The sequence below is a fragment of the Bombus vancouverensis genome, chromosome 2, assembly GCF_051014615.1.
Source record: "Bombus vancouverensis nearcticus chromosome 2, iyBomVanc1_principal, whole genome shotgun sequence".
Lineage (NCBI taxonomy): Eukaryota > Metazoa > Arthropoda > Insecta > Hymenoptera > Apidae > Bombus > Bombus vancouverensis.
In genome coordinates, this window is record NC_134912.1 from 15,862,038 (window position 1) to 15,879,885 (window position 17,848).

The window sequence follows — 17,848 nt, forward strand, 5'->3', positions numbered from 1 at the left end:
AAGGGTGTCTGTTCGACTATCTACGAGCTGACTTTAACGACAGTGTGTCACGGCTACTTAAAAATTATTTCATATTATTGTACATGTTGATAATAAGATTAAAAAATGAGAATTGGAAAGTGCTCTTGTTTGGGTTCAATTTTCCTGTCAAATTTTTGCCATTATTATTATAAGAACTACACTTTCATTTTCTCAGAGATAATCTAATAGAATTGCAACAATGCAGAGATCGTGCTATTTCAAGATAGCGACGAACTCAAAATCTCGTTATCTCTAAAACAAACACAACAATATCGTATAATTGCTGTACAGCTTGAGAGAATAGCGCGTCGTTAGCAAGCTGTTCGGTCAACACAGACTATCTGTCGACCAGCCAACCAATCTTCCCGCTAAACACTGCTAACTTTTGTCTGGCTTATTATGCAGTTTCTTTAAGCTGGCGCCACGTTTTTCCCTCCCACCCTTCATAATCTGCCATCTAGAATTTTCCACCCTCTGAACAATGCGGTTGAAACGTTTCGTTATTCAATTCAGGGGTTCGAGTGGATGAAACTGCTTTACCGTATGGAAAGTATTTTATCTCACGCGATAAACTCGTGGTCGCGAGTTGAGAATAAAAAAGACAGAAAGGATGAGTTATCGTTGCGTCTTGGCTTCCCTTTTCGAAGCGAAAATACGCAGGATTTCTACGGGTTTTATGATAATATTTGTTAAGCCGCTTTTATCGCGAAACGCTGGAAGACCCGCTTGATGCGTTATCGATTGAGATGCCTACCAACGATATCTTTGTCTTCGTGCCTATTCGCGTGTACCTCTCTCTTTTTTCTCATTTGTTTTACGGCAATTTACCAGGATGCCAAGCACGTTTCCAGGACTGAGAGTGAAAGGGATAAATTGTATTCGAGAGCCTAAGTAACGAAATGTAGATTCGGAAGACATTTCTAGATTGTAGTTTTATCTTTCGCAATAAAATTGTTTCTGATTATCTGACATAAAATATACGAAGTCGCGAAGATATCACGAATTTTTTTCTCAAAGTTTAGTTTTAGTAAGAAACAAATATACGTAGACAATTTGAGTATTACTTTTTACTTAAAAATTTTTAATACTATTCCAAGTACTATTTTCTTGGAGGGGGGAATTTTTAATAATATTCCATGTACGATTTTTTTACTGAAATTTCTTAACTCTTAACGTAGCTATAGTGTAACACAAAATATCAATATATATTTCATTTTCATGATTATTATCTTTCACGATGAAAAAGTTTGCATAAGAATGACATAATTATATTCACTAGTATTTGACAGTAAAAAATATACTGTGTATAAGTAATTATAGCAAAAATTATTCTTAGTGGTCGCAAGAAAAAAGAACCGGGAATTGTTATTTTGTCGAGATTGCTAATTCTAATATTAAATGCTGAATACTACGAAATTAAGAAAAGTCAAATACATGGCAAACATGTATGTACGTAAGCTCATTGGTGCAAAACTGCGTTTGTATGGATTAATTGATATTCCACTAACGATAAATATCGTAATAATACTGCGTCTAGAAGAATGAAAGGAATTCTCATAACTATTTGTAAAAGTTTCGCATAGAATTAAGTGAAACAAAGCTGAGTTTCTGCTACTGCTGGAACACGTCTCAAGAAACAACAGGCGAGAATCTAAACGCAAAACTTTTTAACGCGTGTCTTTGTATTCATCCAGACAAGGTATCTCTTTTAACTTGCAAGTTGTTACTTAGTACAATGCATTTGACGTGCTACCTTTAAAAATGCATATCAATTTTGTTAAATATATTTCAAATTTCTTTTTACCTTTATTTTTGAATTTTTGCGAGCACTAAAATTTTAATCTGGAAAAAAATGTACAGAGTTTACACGGGTCGTAATACGTTGGTGAAAAGAACCTTTGAGAACGTAAAATGACATGTAAAATGGTACAAAGACCATGAAATCAGAATAGCGCCAGTGTTTCTGAAAGGATACGCGTCAAAAGAGAGGCGAATAAACGAAATTGAAACAGGAACTTTGATTTTTTGTAATTTTCCAGCTTATGTGACACTTTTGTAGTTTATAAACGGGACACCTTGTAATTTCCAATAAAATCTTTACAAATGTGAATACAGAATTTAATTAAATTTTATACAAAAAGGACATGTAAAACATGCAGTACACAAACACGAATGTTAACAATTTATAAATTAAGGATTTTATGAGGGATACGGTGGCTGAATGATACATCATTCTTTTTCATTCTTCTTCATCTGGAAAATTTTATCACGCACGAATTTCCAAATTTAGTATAGAAATACAGATCGATATCCATACTAATTTTACTAATGTGTTTTAATTTTTCGAGGCAGACTCTCATTTTTAGAAGCAAACAGTAATTTTCACTTATTTGAACCGATCAGTCAGTAAGTTACATTAATCATACATCTGAAACCTTCGCTGTGAATCAAATTCTTTCGTGACAAATAGTAAACCTGCTTGTACACTAACAAAAGAAGAAAGACTTTTTTATTAATCCATTACGTACTGTGAAGCCTATGAAACGCTACTATCGGCCTATGTACAACCCATAATACCATCTTCTGTAAAGTTCTGAACAATTCCATGTACGTGATGAAATAAAATAAACTTTATTCACAGATTTTTCAAATTAAAGATTTAATTATCCTTATCACTTTTCTTCTAAACTTCTCTATCAAAATTGTATGATCAAATGTTCCAAGCAGATAATTACAAAATATAATATATATAAATAATAGTTACCAAAATAGAACGTATATTGCCTACTGATGTAGAAATTCGTGTCGAGCAACCACGAATAGAACGGCAGTCTCGATTTCCTTCCATGGACCAAGCTGGTTTTACTTTCGAGGCTGCCTGACTGAAACTAACCGACGATACAATCACCGGTAACGACATTACTCTACAATTATGACGACCGATCTATGAGTCATCGAGTTTCGAAGTGCAAGAGTGAATTAACCGCATGGGTTGGCCTCGTTGGCACGCTTCCGAACTTGCTGCTACACGTCGTTTCCCGAAACTTCGATAATTCATGATCATCTCATTGACAATAATACACTACCAGCCTGTTCGATCCACAATACAATAGATCCATTTCGTTTCGCTAATATTCGTTTTCTTTGACAAACGACGTATTATGCCAGCGTCTACTAGAGATTTTGATTTGAATTTTTTATTTAATTAACGAGAGCTAGTGTTTTATTATTTGAGTTGTTAATAGTTTAGAATCGTTATTACAAGATATCACAGGGCCTGGAAACATTTTACATAGAAATACTTTGCTGTTTCTTTGAAGTTTAGTTTCGAACACTCGAAAATCAAATAAAATTTGATGCACCGTATTCACGCGTTATTTACAAATTTCAGAAATTCTCGCGATACTACGTTAAATGTCTATATATCGAATATAAAACATCGAAAATGGAATGCCAATGGATTTTCTGTCGCGTAAAAGGTACGATTACAAGGCATCTGCGATCACAGCATGCACGTTTCTCGTGTACGTGCGTGAAACGAGCATTATGTCAACTCGAATAGCGTTTTCGCCAATGGCTCGAGCGGGTCGCGTGAAAAGCAGTGACAACGACAATCGAGCAAAAGCTCTCTTTCGATCGCGATCGACCGGAAATAACGAACGAAGAATCGTTGACCCTTCTCGACCTTCCCAGGCAGATCCTTTTTTTTTTTATTCCCTCTGTTACCCTGGACTTGTGTTCACATTCCATTGCGAAAATTCCACAGTCACGGGATCTGGCGTTTCTGGTTTTGTAGTTCGTGACGCGAAATGTTGAATTGTCGCACTGTGCGAGGTCCTTCGGCTAAAAACCAACGTAGATAAAATTCGCTGACAGTGGATGATGGATCTACGACGGGAGAATCTTGCTGGAGAATTCGAAGGTTCTAAACGAAATGTTAGATTAGAGACATGCGAAGGGGATGCCGAACACTGGCGTTAAAATGTGAGGATTTAGGGGAAAAAGATATGATGGGGAGAAAGGACTGAGATGTTCCGTATACGTAGGAACGTACGACAATTCGAGTGCATCTTAAGCTGAAAACAGCTTGACGACTATTCTCTAGATTATCGTTTGGCTGAAAACTGTTGAATTTTATAATTTGTGCACTTGTATGTAATTTATTTCAGCGTACAGTTTGCTGCTTACGAATGTATATGGAGAGCTAGAAAGACGGAAGAGGGAAAGGCAACAATCAGTCCTAATTAAAAAATACACAAATACTTGGTTGAAAAGTTGATAATTCACATGAAGAGCTACAAATACCAACTTTGCTTATTAGCGATTGAAACAGTCATAAAAGTATCAAGTACATCGAGTTCTCGTGTTATACAGTAGATTAATTATACATCGTGAATATCGCTTATCACGATAAAACGAATAAACAAGGCTTGTTTTCTTCGTTAGACATTATTGATAAAACCGAAGTTACATCGCTTCTGGGGAAGAGTAGTCATATTTTCGTAGCAGCGAATATATTGAATATCAAGTATGCTATTAATCCAATGAAAAATTTACTTGACTACGTAACAGCGTCTCAATTTATTTATCAATGTTCGAAAACCAAGATTCTCCACAAATTTCACGAACAGGTTCGTTGTAGCAGCGAACATGCATCAAATGGCGGATGAAGATTCTAACGAAGATCCACGCAGGGTTGCCGTTAGTCGTCGATATATTTTCCATCGCGAACGTTATCGCGTGCAGTGCAATACTTAGAGAGAGCAGCTGTTAACGAAATGCTTGCGGACGGGGATCGTTTGATTAGGATTTATAGGGTCAGCCGATCGCTGGTTCGAGAAGAACGAAACGGTAGTACGTCGCGGGCAATTCCGCAATTGCGGCGGCGATGAATCGCGAGGTTGGAACAGGTTAAAATTTCAATTCGCGCGCACCGCTGCGGTGGTACGCGTTGCAGTGGTTCTAGCGCTCGACAGTTGGACAAAAGGCGCCGGAAGTGGTGGTAGCACGCTGCAGACGAGACGTTCAAGCCCCGTGTTGTATACTTTTCACGGTAAAAAATTGGGTGACTGCTGGTACGAATATGGTTCATGATCTTGTTTTATCTAGTCAGAAGTAGATTCTGCTTGGCGTAATATGATCTTATGAAGGGAGAATTTTTATGATCCTGTTTAATGCAAAATTTGTTTTATAAAGGAGATTTTTCATCCTATTGCAATAGTTGCAAAATAGTTTCTGACCACAATATTTGCATATAATTTTTAAAATTTCACCTGTATAGTTTCCATCGTTATCTTGCATTGATATCAAATCCTGACTAACTAATCGTTTCTATATTGATCGTTGTATCAATCATTATATTTTGAACAGGATCGACAGGTATTCTAATACGTACGAATGAGGTGTACACGGTAATGTAATGTATGGTTGGAGTAATGAGTACATTTCTTTAATTCTAATTGAATTGTCTGAATCACCTTCAGATGCGTTAATGCGATAAATCTTTTTATGAGTTATATAAAATATATTCATCGATAAAATTTAAAAGCGATCCTAAACACGAAAAGAGGCTAGAAAAGTAGCAATAAAATTTTTATGACTATGCTTTTAATATTGTCATAGTTGAAAGCACTTAAAACGGATTTTGCGATTACGTAAAAAGCCTTTGTGTCTCTGCAAAACTCAATCCCGAAATCTGAAGAAAATTTCAAAAGTACAGAAATTTTCTCCAACAGGTTTATGTAAGTATACAACTTATCAGTGAAAATAGCGAACCACCCTCCCCCTTAATTAGTCGAGACTTGCTGCAGCGCCGAGGATGTACGTTACGAAATCGGTTCATAAGAGCATCGCTTTTCAGGAATCCCGAGACCACTAGGAAGAATTTGTGCAGGACACAGAGAAGACAATGGTAAATTTTACGCTGAATCCTGGCTGAATCGTTAAATCTCGTCGAGTAGGAAACAATTTTAAGGATTTCCATTAGGTTGCGCTGGGAGCGAGAGCGAAGTAGCGGACAATCTGGCCTAAAACTGGAAGAAGCGGCCCCAGAGCTTTTAAGGTTCGCTCGATCCATTATAACGCTCCCAGTAGCGGTATTACTTCCGAGCTTTTAATATCGTTGTCTCCCTGACCCAAGCCGATTCGAGTATTTTCACCAAGCGTGCTTTTGGTCAAAATTAAAATCTGCTTTGTGCGAGCAATTTCGCGTGCACGGTTCTTCGACTAGGATCTTATGAGCCCCGGCTTAAGGATAATAACGTTGTAAACTTTCGAGAAATTCGTTTTGCCCCTCCAGAGCTTTCCTTTATTCCATCGTAGAGCTTCGTTTCCTGATCACGTCATCTCACTTGGCCAGATCTGGTCCTCTTTCGCTTTCTTCGCCTCTTTGTCTTATCATTGAGCGAAGATTCGTTTAAGTGTTAGTTTCAACATCTAGCAATTTCGAAAAGAGGCAGGAGAACTTAACTTGAAACTTCGCCCTATGCACTCGTGTATTAATAGTAATTAGACGATGTTCCTTTGATCGCTCGTTGTACAGTTTCGAACCCACGGAATCGTGATCGAAGTGCTTTCTCGAGGTAACATCGATCAGGTAATAAAGTTTATGTGTTTTGAGAATCCAGACAGTAAGACTAGTACGAATTTATAATTTAAGATTTCGCCTTAAAGACTGAAGTCGAAGCTTTCTTTTTAAGGTTTACTGTTCAAGAAATAATCCGAATAAAGTAACTTCACAAATCTTTATATCAAATACTCTGTACTTTTTCACCCCTGGGTTACAACCAAGTTTTTCGAAGATTGATTTCTTATCTCATTGATAAGACAAATAGAGAATTTTGAAAGTTGTAAATAATATTTCTATTAGAAGTCCAAGTGTCATACGAAACATCGACATAAATATATATTTCGTCCTAGGAACGACATCGTTTTCTTCATTCCAATCTCCAGCAAAAATTCATTTCAATTGCAGCTTATTCCGCTTTCCGTGACAATCATTCAAGATATCTTGTATTAATATAGAATCAGGTTGGAGGTAAAATCTGGCACGTATCTGACATTCAACTGTGGAAGTTTGGAATGAAAACAGTTTCAGAAGACTTTGCTATTTCCGATGGAAATTAAGCATTCTCCGTCACGTCGTTTTATCTTCTTAGATTTTCATAATGAGACATGTCCGCTCCTAAATTAAGCTTTCTCTTTTTCTTTTTATTTGATAGGTATAATTTTTATTTGACGGTGTAATTTCATCATTCGCCTTTCATCTTTTTTATTGAATGATATTTCAATGACACATCATATGATCTCTCAAAATTGTTAATGATGCAGTACTATGTGAACAGCACACAAGGGCAACATGACAACATTCATTTTTCTTAGCTTGTTATGCTCACAAATATTAGCTCGTTAAAAATAGGTGGTAAATCTCTGAAATTTTGTAATCAAACAAACAAAGGATCATTCTTGGAATGTTTAGCTGATGCGTATCGATAGTTTTGATAACACGAGATTGTACTTTAAAATTCCTTATCGTGCTTCCTATCTGCGGTCTGCATATTTTTTTAATTTTGTCTGATCAATGCTTCTTCTTAATTGTAAGAAATAGAAATTCACCACTATATACAGTGGCTACAACAAGTATTTGTACAGCATCACTGTATCTATTGGAACGTTATCGCTTATCTACTGGTTACATATTAATTAATTACGCTCAATACAAAATTTCGTATCCTACAGCAGAATCTTCGTGTGACCACAACAAATTTCACACTGTGAGACCAAAATGTAGATAAAAGGGAACGCATTAGAATATAACGGTACGTACAGATACTTTTCGCTTCGGCCACTGCAACTTTACTATTCATCTATTACAAAGTTGCACGACAAACGTTTAATTTATCGACATCGTGCTAAACAGCCGCAAGTAATCGAGTTACGGCGCGTCTCTGAGCCCAGTTCTCAGTACCTCAAGGTATTTCATTAATCTTCGATGTCTCTGGAAACGCGCAACGGGCGCATTGTGCCTTCAGAGCGTCGCGATTGCGTCGCTGTCCCTTAGCCGAGATTCGAAGGGAGCATAAATAGAATCCAAAGGAGGCCTTTAACAATTCATGCCGGGCTTCGTTGAATACGATGCTGACGTACCTTAGAAATTCTGCCATCGGAACGTCGCTGATAGGTTACATTGCTTGATAATTACCATGGCTGGAAGCGTGACACAAAAGCGAACGTTCACGAAACGAGGACCTAGACACGAGGAAAGCTACAGGATCGAGTTAGAAGGCGCATCTTGCTAATTCATTTACGTAACGGGTTTGGAAATCAAACTCGGCAACGTTGCATACACGAAATTTGATAACGATCCCGCAATGTTAGCGAAACCTTTGATAACCATGTTCGATGTCTGTTTGTTCGACGTGTTTCTGTGATACTAATATCTAGTTGTTTCCCTTTGTATCGTATGCTGAGAACTATGTGTAACAATGATTTATATAAGAAGCTGCTGCTATGATTTACGATCGATTTCTTGTCTTGTGAATTACGGCCATTTGATAATAATTCTTTCGCATTGAGTGATTTATGTACATTCCAATAATTAGGGATTCAAGGCAACGTAGTATTACATCATTGGCTAAAAACGATAATTTGTCCAAATAATATAGAAGATCCACAATTTAACTTATAAAGATACTTCTTTTAAATTGATTCAATTGATTATGAAGTAAATATAATTGCTTCTCCGATATTTCTAAATTGAGCCAAAAATCTCCAGGCTCTTATCTTATTCTCTTTCGAAGACTAAAATCTACATTTCGAAAACCTGAATACAAGTTCCAACTTGAATATACGAAACATTAGGTTGGCCCGATTTTTATCAGACTAGTCTATGGATTTACTCGGTCCATTGATAATAATTCAACAGCGCGTTATCGACTTTCGTAGAAGAGGATTTCCCTGTTCGTATTCGCGTTGTACAGATATCGGGGATAGAGAACAGGGAATATAGAGGCGTCGAGGAAGGAGCAAGTTTCGACGAAGTGTGCTGCAAGTGAATCGAGTGAAGCAACGTGGCGCCGCTGTAGAAACTTGTCAGTAGAACAAGTCGACCTAATGTCCGACCATGAAGGTGCCTTGTCCGCTCGCAGATGTTGCACTTTGTCTCCGTCGCTTGGCTACCACGTATTTACAAGTTGTTAACGACCAACGATCCACCAAAATTTGTTCGTTATCTCCATGATCGACGCGGTTCGAAGCGATAATGGTGTGGAGGGACGTGAGCAAACAAGGAAAGGAAGGACGAAAGGGAGGAAAACACGAAGACTCAACAAACGAAGGATATCCGAGCGAACTTTGCAAGTAAATCTTCGTTTATAAATAAAAGATTTAATTGAATTTCTGCGTTAATCTAAATATTTAAGGCATCGAGCGGTGCAATTACCGCAATGTTTATTACTGTCGTATTTTAATTTTGTTTTCGTTCGTTCATTTAATTCATCATCGCCATTCTCCAGGTAATGAATGGTGTTGAAAGGTAATGCGCTTGTACACGTCAACGACGATATCGTTGATGATTATTGCTGATCGATGAACAACTACATTTCAGGTTCACGCAGCAGACGCAAATACATTCTTGTGATTGGGAGAGTGGCTGGAAAACGGGTGAAGTGGGCAGTGTTGTGAGTTTTTAAGGCGTCGTAAAGTAAAAAATGGAACGATAGAGGTGAAGTAAGTCGGGAAGAGTGGGGTGAGTAGGAAGGCATGGACATTGCAAATTTGCAGATCGCGCGAAAGAGGTTGTGGGGTAGAAGAAGTGAGCGTTCATAGGCACATTTTAGGGCGTGAGGGGATGAAATACGAGCCGACAGTAGCATGCACGCGAAACGTCCGCTAAGGTGAAATCGAGTTTAACGCGTTAATAGAGGCTAGCGATACTAATTTACGGGAGTTGTTATTCCGTCAGTAATGATTCTTTGGTGTTCAAACTTCATACGAACACCTTGTTTCTTACAGGTGGACGAAGATGAAAATAAATATTTCTCTTTAACCTTACTATGTGACAAATGCATCTAAGAAATATTGCTCGGATCTGGTCATCGTCTCAAGTTACTTTTAAGCGGTCCATCGAACTAAAATATATCCATACGTTGACAATTAATCAAAAAGATTTCGATGATGGATATGGTACTGCGATTCTTAATTTGTTCGTGTCTTTATTCGTCTTATCTCACTGAGAAAACTTATTGAAACAAGCAGAGTTCACTTTGACATTAATAATTAACATATACAACGTTAATAATTAAGAAATTACGATTTTTATTGATTAAATTATAAAGAAACTACGAGTGATAGGAAATAGATAAAAGATGAAGGCAATGAAACACCATTCTCTGTAATTTCTTCCAAATAGAGAAATTCCTCTTAAACGACATTCGGAGATCCATTTAATAAAATTACGTTAAAATACAATCGGAAATGAGAAACTAGTTTTACAAATTTTTCAGCTGTTTTCTGGCGACTAAGTCTACAAAATTCTTGCAAGAACCGTTCACGTAGTTTAAAACCGCGAAGGTATCGCAAAGATGTTCGACGTAGCAATAATGGTATGCAAACGGGAGCGCGATTTCCTGTACAAGCATCGAGCCTGGCGAGGAAGTGGCAATATTTGCAGACTGGCTTCGCTACCGAAAGTTCGGAATCCATCTACCTGAAGATAGTGCCGAGCAATATTTACCCACCTGCAATCAATTTACTGATTTCCTCACAAATTAGATCGAGCTTTGCGGCTACGGTCACATATACATGCACCAATAAACGATTTTTGCTTCGTTGGTCGTCGGATCTTCTGTAATCTCTCATTTCGATGGGTCTAGGGATATCAATATTTGTATGAATCATGATTCGATTCAACTAGTTGTGTTTATAATTCTACTAACGATAACTGTGATACGACGTGTATGAAAATGACCATTCCTGAATTTCAAATTTTCACCTGATTTTTAATACGACAGTAACGCTCGTAATTAATCACACGGCGCACACATTTCATGCTTCAGTTCATTTTTATTGTAAAAGTTAACTAAAGATCCCTTGCTATCATAAATACATATAATTATTTATTGGAATAACGAACGCTGTTTCCATTGTATTATTGATTAGGAATTTGTATGTGCTCGAAATTTAAATTATTCGACCAGTGCACATAGACTTTTGAAGTTATTCGAATAATTACGAGAGATAACACATATACGAAAATGAGTATGGAAATTAACGAAGGAGGCTAGAGTATTAGTAGAGCTGAGTACAGCTTAAACATATTCATTACTGCTGACATATGCATCCATTTAATTGAAGGAGGAGCAAAACAACGAATATTCATTACGTGTAAATAAGTTATCGAATAAAAATCAGATAAAAATAAATTCACTTTAGAAATCATTTTCCAATATTTTAATCGACCGATCATTTAAACAAGAAAAAAGAAAGGATTTTTAGGTACGCTACATCCTGTGATATTCGATGATACGCACTACAATCAGAGTTACGTGAAAGTATTATTAAATTTTTTATACTTTTCTCGACAGGATAACTGACGATAATTTAAAAATGTAACACCAGCTTAACGTAATTTCTTTGTTCATATTTTTACTTTAATAGGGTCACGTAAGCGGAGAACGCGAAGTTACCTCGCACCCTTCGCGTTGCTAATAAAGGTTAATGAAAACACTAATAAGGATCCCGACATTATTTTTCATTAGCGCGACGTTTCATCGTCGCTGCTCTGACCTCTTCCTGTCGAGTTTCTTATCGACTAGAATCCAACGTATTTCCTTTTGTTTCCCCGAGTAAATTTTCCACGCTAAAGGTGCAGAGACGACGTTATTAAAGGCAATGAGGGAGCTTCCCTTTCGTTGATATCCAGGTGGAAAAGTTCGCGCGCGAGCTATGAGAAAGAGAAACGCGAATGGAGTCTCGGAGATCTGAACGCGATTGTTTCGTTTCAACGTGGCTGATAACGCGTAGCTGCGACGCGACGACCGAGCTTTTGGCGCGCGCAAAACAAATGCACGCCGTAATTGAAATGTAAATTTTTCTGAAATAATTGAACGAATCGATTGCAAAACGGCGCGAAGAAATACAAACCCTTTGTTAAACAAACAAATTTGATCCAAAATTTATATTGATACGATCCAAAATAATGAAGTATATAGTTTAGCTTGGTTTCTATTGGATTTATAATTACATATATGTTTATATTGAGAAAGTTTTGTATCATCGTTTTAATAATTCGCTTGTAAAACAGACTTGTAAAGCTATAAATAGTAAAAGGCGATTTATAAAATATGGTCCTTTTACTTGTAATGAAAAGATTTTTCATTAAAATAAATTATATGTTCATGTAACATCGTATGTATCTATTACAAAATGACAATAATTATTATAATAAAATATGCCATTCCACAAAATGTATATGTATATTTTGAAAAGATATATTTTTTATTTTGTAAATAGATACATTTTTTAGACTCTTGTTCTCTTTCTCTCGACCTCCTTTTCCGGAAAATCGAAGAGAAAAGATACGATATTTCCTGTGACCCATGATATACAAATTCTGTAGGATCGAAACGTTCGACGAGAGGTTCGTTTGATGTGTCATGAAACTAGTCGAATGTTCAGCGGACTCGTCACATTCTCCTATCGGCCATTTTAATCAATTTGTCCCCATCGATGAGAAATTTCCTGCCGAATATTTAAACGACTTCGAAACTCTTCGTTTCCCACGGGACATCTTGAAGCGGAAAATAGTTCGATTACACTTTTTCTTTTAATTGTTCATTGCAGATCGTCGATTATGAGACTTCACATAATTACGTGAAGATGCTACGTAAAATGTTAATGCGCTACCACGAATAGGATTAATTTTGCGTAAGGGCAATTTCATTTTATGTGGATCGAGGACGCAGACTGGTAACCGAAACTGGAATTTTAGGTTAAAGTATAGTAGATATCTACGAGGTAAGTGTGCCACGCGAGGCATCTGTTGGCTAAGCACTAACACTTTCTCTTGTAGATTGCAGAACGTTGATTGTAGAACGAGATAAGTTCCCGGCTTTATGGGGTTGGCGGTTAAAGGGATGTGAAACTGATATGTCGTACAGACGTAACATTTTAACTTTAATTCATATCATTCGAAATTATTACAAGTATAAAATTTGCTTATGAACTATTTTTCCCTACACGCTAGAAAAAAATTCATTTCATGTAGATCGAAGTTATAAAAACTATTCTGATTTGAATAAAATATTTATGAATTGCCAACTCCCAGAGAAAAGTCAACAAATATTATAAACTCGTAGTTACTATCTCATAAATGAAAAAAGGAGAAAGATGAAATAGGAAATGCCTCTTCAAATGCTTCGTCTGATTTATGGCGACCTATACCACTTACGTTCCGTTTCTCTGCACATCATGTACATGTTATGTAAATCTCTACGCTTACTAATCGATGTAAACACATACTAATCGAGTAAATAAACATGCCGCAAAGAAGAAAATCTGAACTTTTACCAATGGAAAACATACTACGTTGCCTAATAGACGAATTTTGTTCAATCTATCATCTATTAAGGATACTAGATGTTTTTATATTCGCGTAAAACAAAATTCAGTCAAATCTAATGTAAACACGTTGGAACTTTACGCTTTTACGCATACAGATGCAATGACATATAATAATTCGTTTCATCGCTAATCAAATCAGAGTATAAAATGTCTTAAACACGATACGTGTATCAGTCTCAAATAAGCAAGTGTAGCCACAAGTACTTAACATTTGACAGAGAAATGAATTGTAGCACGTAATCTGTTCTGCGGCTATAAAGGATCGTCTCACGAGTATAAATGCCGATTAAGAAGATAGCAGGAGCAACGATTACCGTGTTTCGTGTGCATTCGTATCAGTTTCGTGAGGAATAGAAAACAGAGCTTAACCAGTTGGAATTCAAGTTGGGGAAGTAATCTCCCGTAATCAAAGCCTTGTTCGACGTCGTAGCTTAACTGGAAATCGGTATCAACCAATCCCAGGTGTTCAATTGGCACCGTGCCACGATTTAAGCCCAGCTTAAATTTCTCGCAATGGCCGGGGAACTGGGGCAGATTCAGATTAGAATTAACTAATTGTTGCGTAGAGCGGTGTAATTAGCCCTTCGTTAACCGTCTACTAACGTTTAATTAAAATCATATACGGCGATGAATCGTTCGCGATGATACGGTTTGAAGGCGGCTGACAAGCAGTCGCGCGACCCAGTTATGCAAAAATCCAGATCCTTGTGCCAGGAATGCGGGAAAATGTAAAATTCATCTTATTAAAGGGCTGAATATATTAGGAAAACGAAATATCCCTAGGAGACTGCCTCTTCGATATCTTAGTCATGATTCATAAATGTTATTGCAGTTTCCAGTTGAATTTAAGTTTCAAATTTTAACTCTTCTCCACGCTGTTCTTGCGATTCTCTGAAGCGAAGGATATCTAAACCTATAGAATACAAATGTACTTGGCAAGTAGTTATTCATAAAATTTCTAACAACTAAACATTAAGTGTTGTTCGAATTGGGCTATAAGGATTTAGCCATATAAATTTTTTAACCGAGTATATCTTCATCTTTCATGATCAACTATATAACAATTTAACGCAATTTAGTTATTGTCTAGTATCAATTACTGCTATTTATATCTATTCACAGTAATTATCTCACCACATCCATTTATATCAGAATATATAATACTTTTGCTTTCTACAAAAATGAGTGCATAAAAACAAACACTACTATATATGTATGTTCTATAATTCCATATTGATAAAAGTGAAATATTCTGAAATAAATTTACTTTCTACGATTTCCCATTAAACGTGCACTGTAGTTCAACATGATCATTCTAATCTTGACAAACTACATTCACACAACATTTGTAGCGCGTGCAACGTAAAGATGTCTGAAATAGCTTACCGATCACGTCCAAATATACGATGTGACTCATGTGCGGCGTCGTTGAGACCTGGCATTCGTAATAACCGCTATCCCGCAGTTGCGGATACTTGATTTCGAGCGTCCAATCGTCTGTCTGTGCATTGTGAATCGGCCTGAATCGTTGGTCGTTCGTGTACGTGTAACGACCGATAGTGAGCAGATGAACGTCTCTGTGCCGGACCCAGGAAACCTGCAACGTCATCTGTAAAGTAGAAAAACGTGTCTTCAATCGATCGAATAATTTGTAGCTGTTATTCTATATTTTAATCAACTTTCACAATAATTGACAATTATTCGCGAATTTATCATACAAGTTGCATCTTATATATTTTTTTTTAATCAAAATTTCGAATGTACCATTACACCATTTATGTGATCAATTGAATTTACTCTCAATGCAAGTTATTGTTTATGGTGGTTTTTAGGTTGATTAGATTTTCAATAATAAGTATATTAAAAATGTAATTGATTTGCCAAGCTGTAAATAATATATACAGAGTGGCAATTTAATTTTGATTGCTACAAATTACACGCAAACTCTCGTTAATTGAACACGTGAATTTGCACGTGTCAAATTAAGGAGATCTCAGCACAAGTTTTTCTTCCAGAAGTATCGAATCGATTTCGACAGGTAACCGATGAGATAATTTTTATTAAAGTATATAAAGTACAGAAATTATAACTAGCGGAAGAAATAGAGTATGATTGTGAATTAAATACTTTACGTATTTCAGTTGAAGCTGAAACAAAGTAAGGGCCGAAGCTTCCGAGTTCAAGAGCTTTTTGTACTTCGAAGAATTTACTCGACCGAACTCCAAGAATATTTTATAGTATTTTCGTAGCGTCGCTACGTTTCTTCTATCGATTACATAACGATTAATTTAACATAACATACAAATAATATAAGCTTTAAAAAAGTTCAGGTTAACAAGAGAGTTGGTTTAAAAAATTACGCTGTTACGTATAAGAAGACTGAAATAGAACGCGCGTCTTAAAATGCTTTGCCTGATTTATAACGCTCTATACTACTTACACGTCTTTTCTGTATACGCTACATTGCTTCTTACAATGTATGTTATACGAAAAATTGTGAAATTTTATTAGCAGTGCTCGACTATCAGAATTATACCTACATATTGGTAAAATTTGAAATAATTCTGAAACATATAAAAATTATAAATATCTAATACATATAGAAATTTAAGGTATTACAAGAATTACAAGATATTCGATAAAAGTACATATTTCGCAGAGATTGCGATAGTATTTAAGCAGAAAATAATCAGGGAAAAGTTAAAAGCGATAAATGGTGGAATTTGCATGGTTTCACAGTCTGCCAGGGTGGCGTATAACCTGTTCACGGGCCGAATCTTTTGTCCCTCGTTAAGAGTTTCCCATTAAGCGGGACCACGTAATTAGTAGTAGCTCGTGTGTTGCGTTGGTAATTAGCGAAATGCCGGGGACGACATTTAGCTGGGTATTCGCGATCCCGTCTCAACCGAGGTTTCGAGTTTCCCACCTATTTTTTTTTTTTTTTTTTCTTACCTAGTCGAGAGCACCGCATTTTTTCGACAGTTCGAACTACGTTTGGTTCTTCTCGCGAAATTCAGAAACCTTGCAGTGTTCAAATGTGCCAACTATGCTGGGCTTTTAATTATTATTAGAGGCCAGATAATTTGCACAGCGTTAAGGTATGCGCTCACCGTCGCGTGGAATGCCTTTCACTGAAAACTGTAGTACAGCTATTACGGAGGGAATAATATATGGTTATTCCTTTTTCTTCTTGTTAATTATTGATGAAACGAAGTTGAAGAGCAAGGTAAACCTGTATAATACTGAAATGATATAATGGAGTCCGGTTCTCAATCATCTTATGACTCATAACATTAAAGAGTAAAGAGACAAATGGGGAGTTCGTATATCGACTCTGGTTGTTGCAATTTTAATTGAACGAAAATTGAAACGACTAAACAGCTTGCCAGTGTTTTCTCGAGTACGCTACTTTAACTTGAATAACTTTCCAGCGGATGATCAAAAAACGAACAAAGGAAACCGCTTTCCGATAGTTCGCAGCGTATTATTTCAACATAACCGTACCGAATACGTTCGGTTTTCCAAGGCGTAGTTCTTACAACCTGCTATCCGGATAAAAGTTAATATAACTCAGGTTATTTATGCTAACAGTGCGGCCCGAATTTCAAGCGAATTCGTTCGGTGTTTTGGCAGCTGTCGGCGTGCCGCATGTAACTCGCGCCATTAAAAATTAATGAAAACGCGTTCCATAATGCAGTAGATTTGAATTTTCATTCGCGAGGCCGAGGCCTCGTTGCAAATTTCAAGGATACAGTACAGACGCGTTCCCCGTGTTTCCGTTGCCTCGCGTTCCCGACGTAGTGGAAAATTAATAGAGCCGCTTTGCATATCGTCGGAAAGTTAGCGCACGAGATAAAACGCCTCGGGACGCGATAATTGGACATCCCGAGTCGGCGACGTGTAAATATTTGCTTTCCTTTGTAACAGCTGACACGCATATCCCGTGGAAATTGTCTCGACGTGAGCGGATAGCCTCACTGGTGGGAAATTTGAGAAAATTACAAGGAACCGATGAAATCCTCTTTTGTGACGTCGTTTTTCTTCCTTCCAGCCGCGAGAAGGAAGAGTATTTTCTTAGCGGCAGATTTGCGAATTCCATTAGATTAGTCGAAGAGCTGATAAACTAGAGGAGGATGAGCATCTTCTTGACACCCGCGACGATCGGAAGTAGGTAACGAGATTAGAGTTAGAGGTACGCGACATTTTC

General features: G+C 36.9%; 1 protein-coding gene across 4 annotated transcripts in view; it reads right to left on the reverse strand.

The window, feature by feature from the left end:
- LOC117162847 (neurotrimin) overlaps positions 1 to 17,848 on the reverse strand; it is a 476,077-nt gene that overhangs the window by 107,942 nt on the left and 350,287 nt on the right. For 2 of the 4 annotated variants that reach the window (XM_033344845.2, XM_033344844.2), the window contains exon 4: positions 15,028 to 15,238. In XM_033344845.2, coding sequence (XP_033200736.1) covers positions 15,028 to 15,238 — 211 coding nt within the window. Of the gene's footprint in view, positions 1 to 15,027; positions 15,251 to 17,848 lie in introns of all 4 variants that reach the window. The other 2 variants (XM_033344843.2, XM_033344842.2) reach the window with 1 other exon arrangement.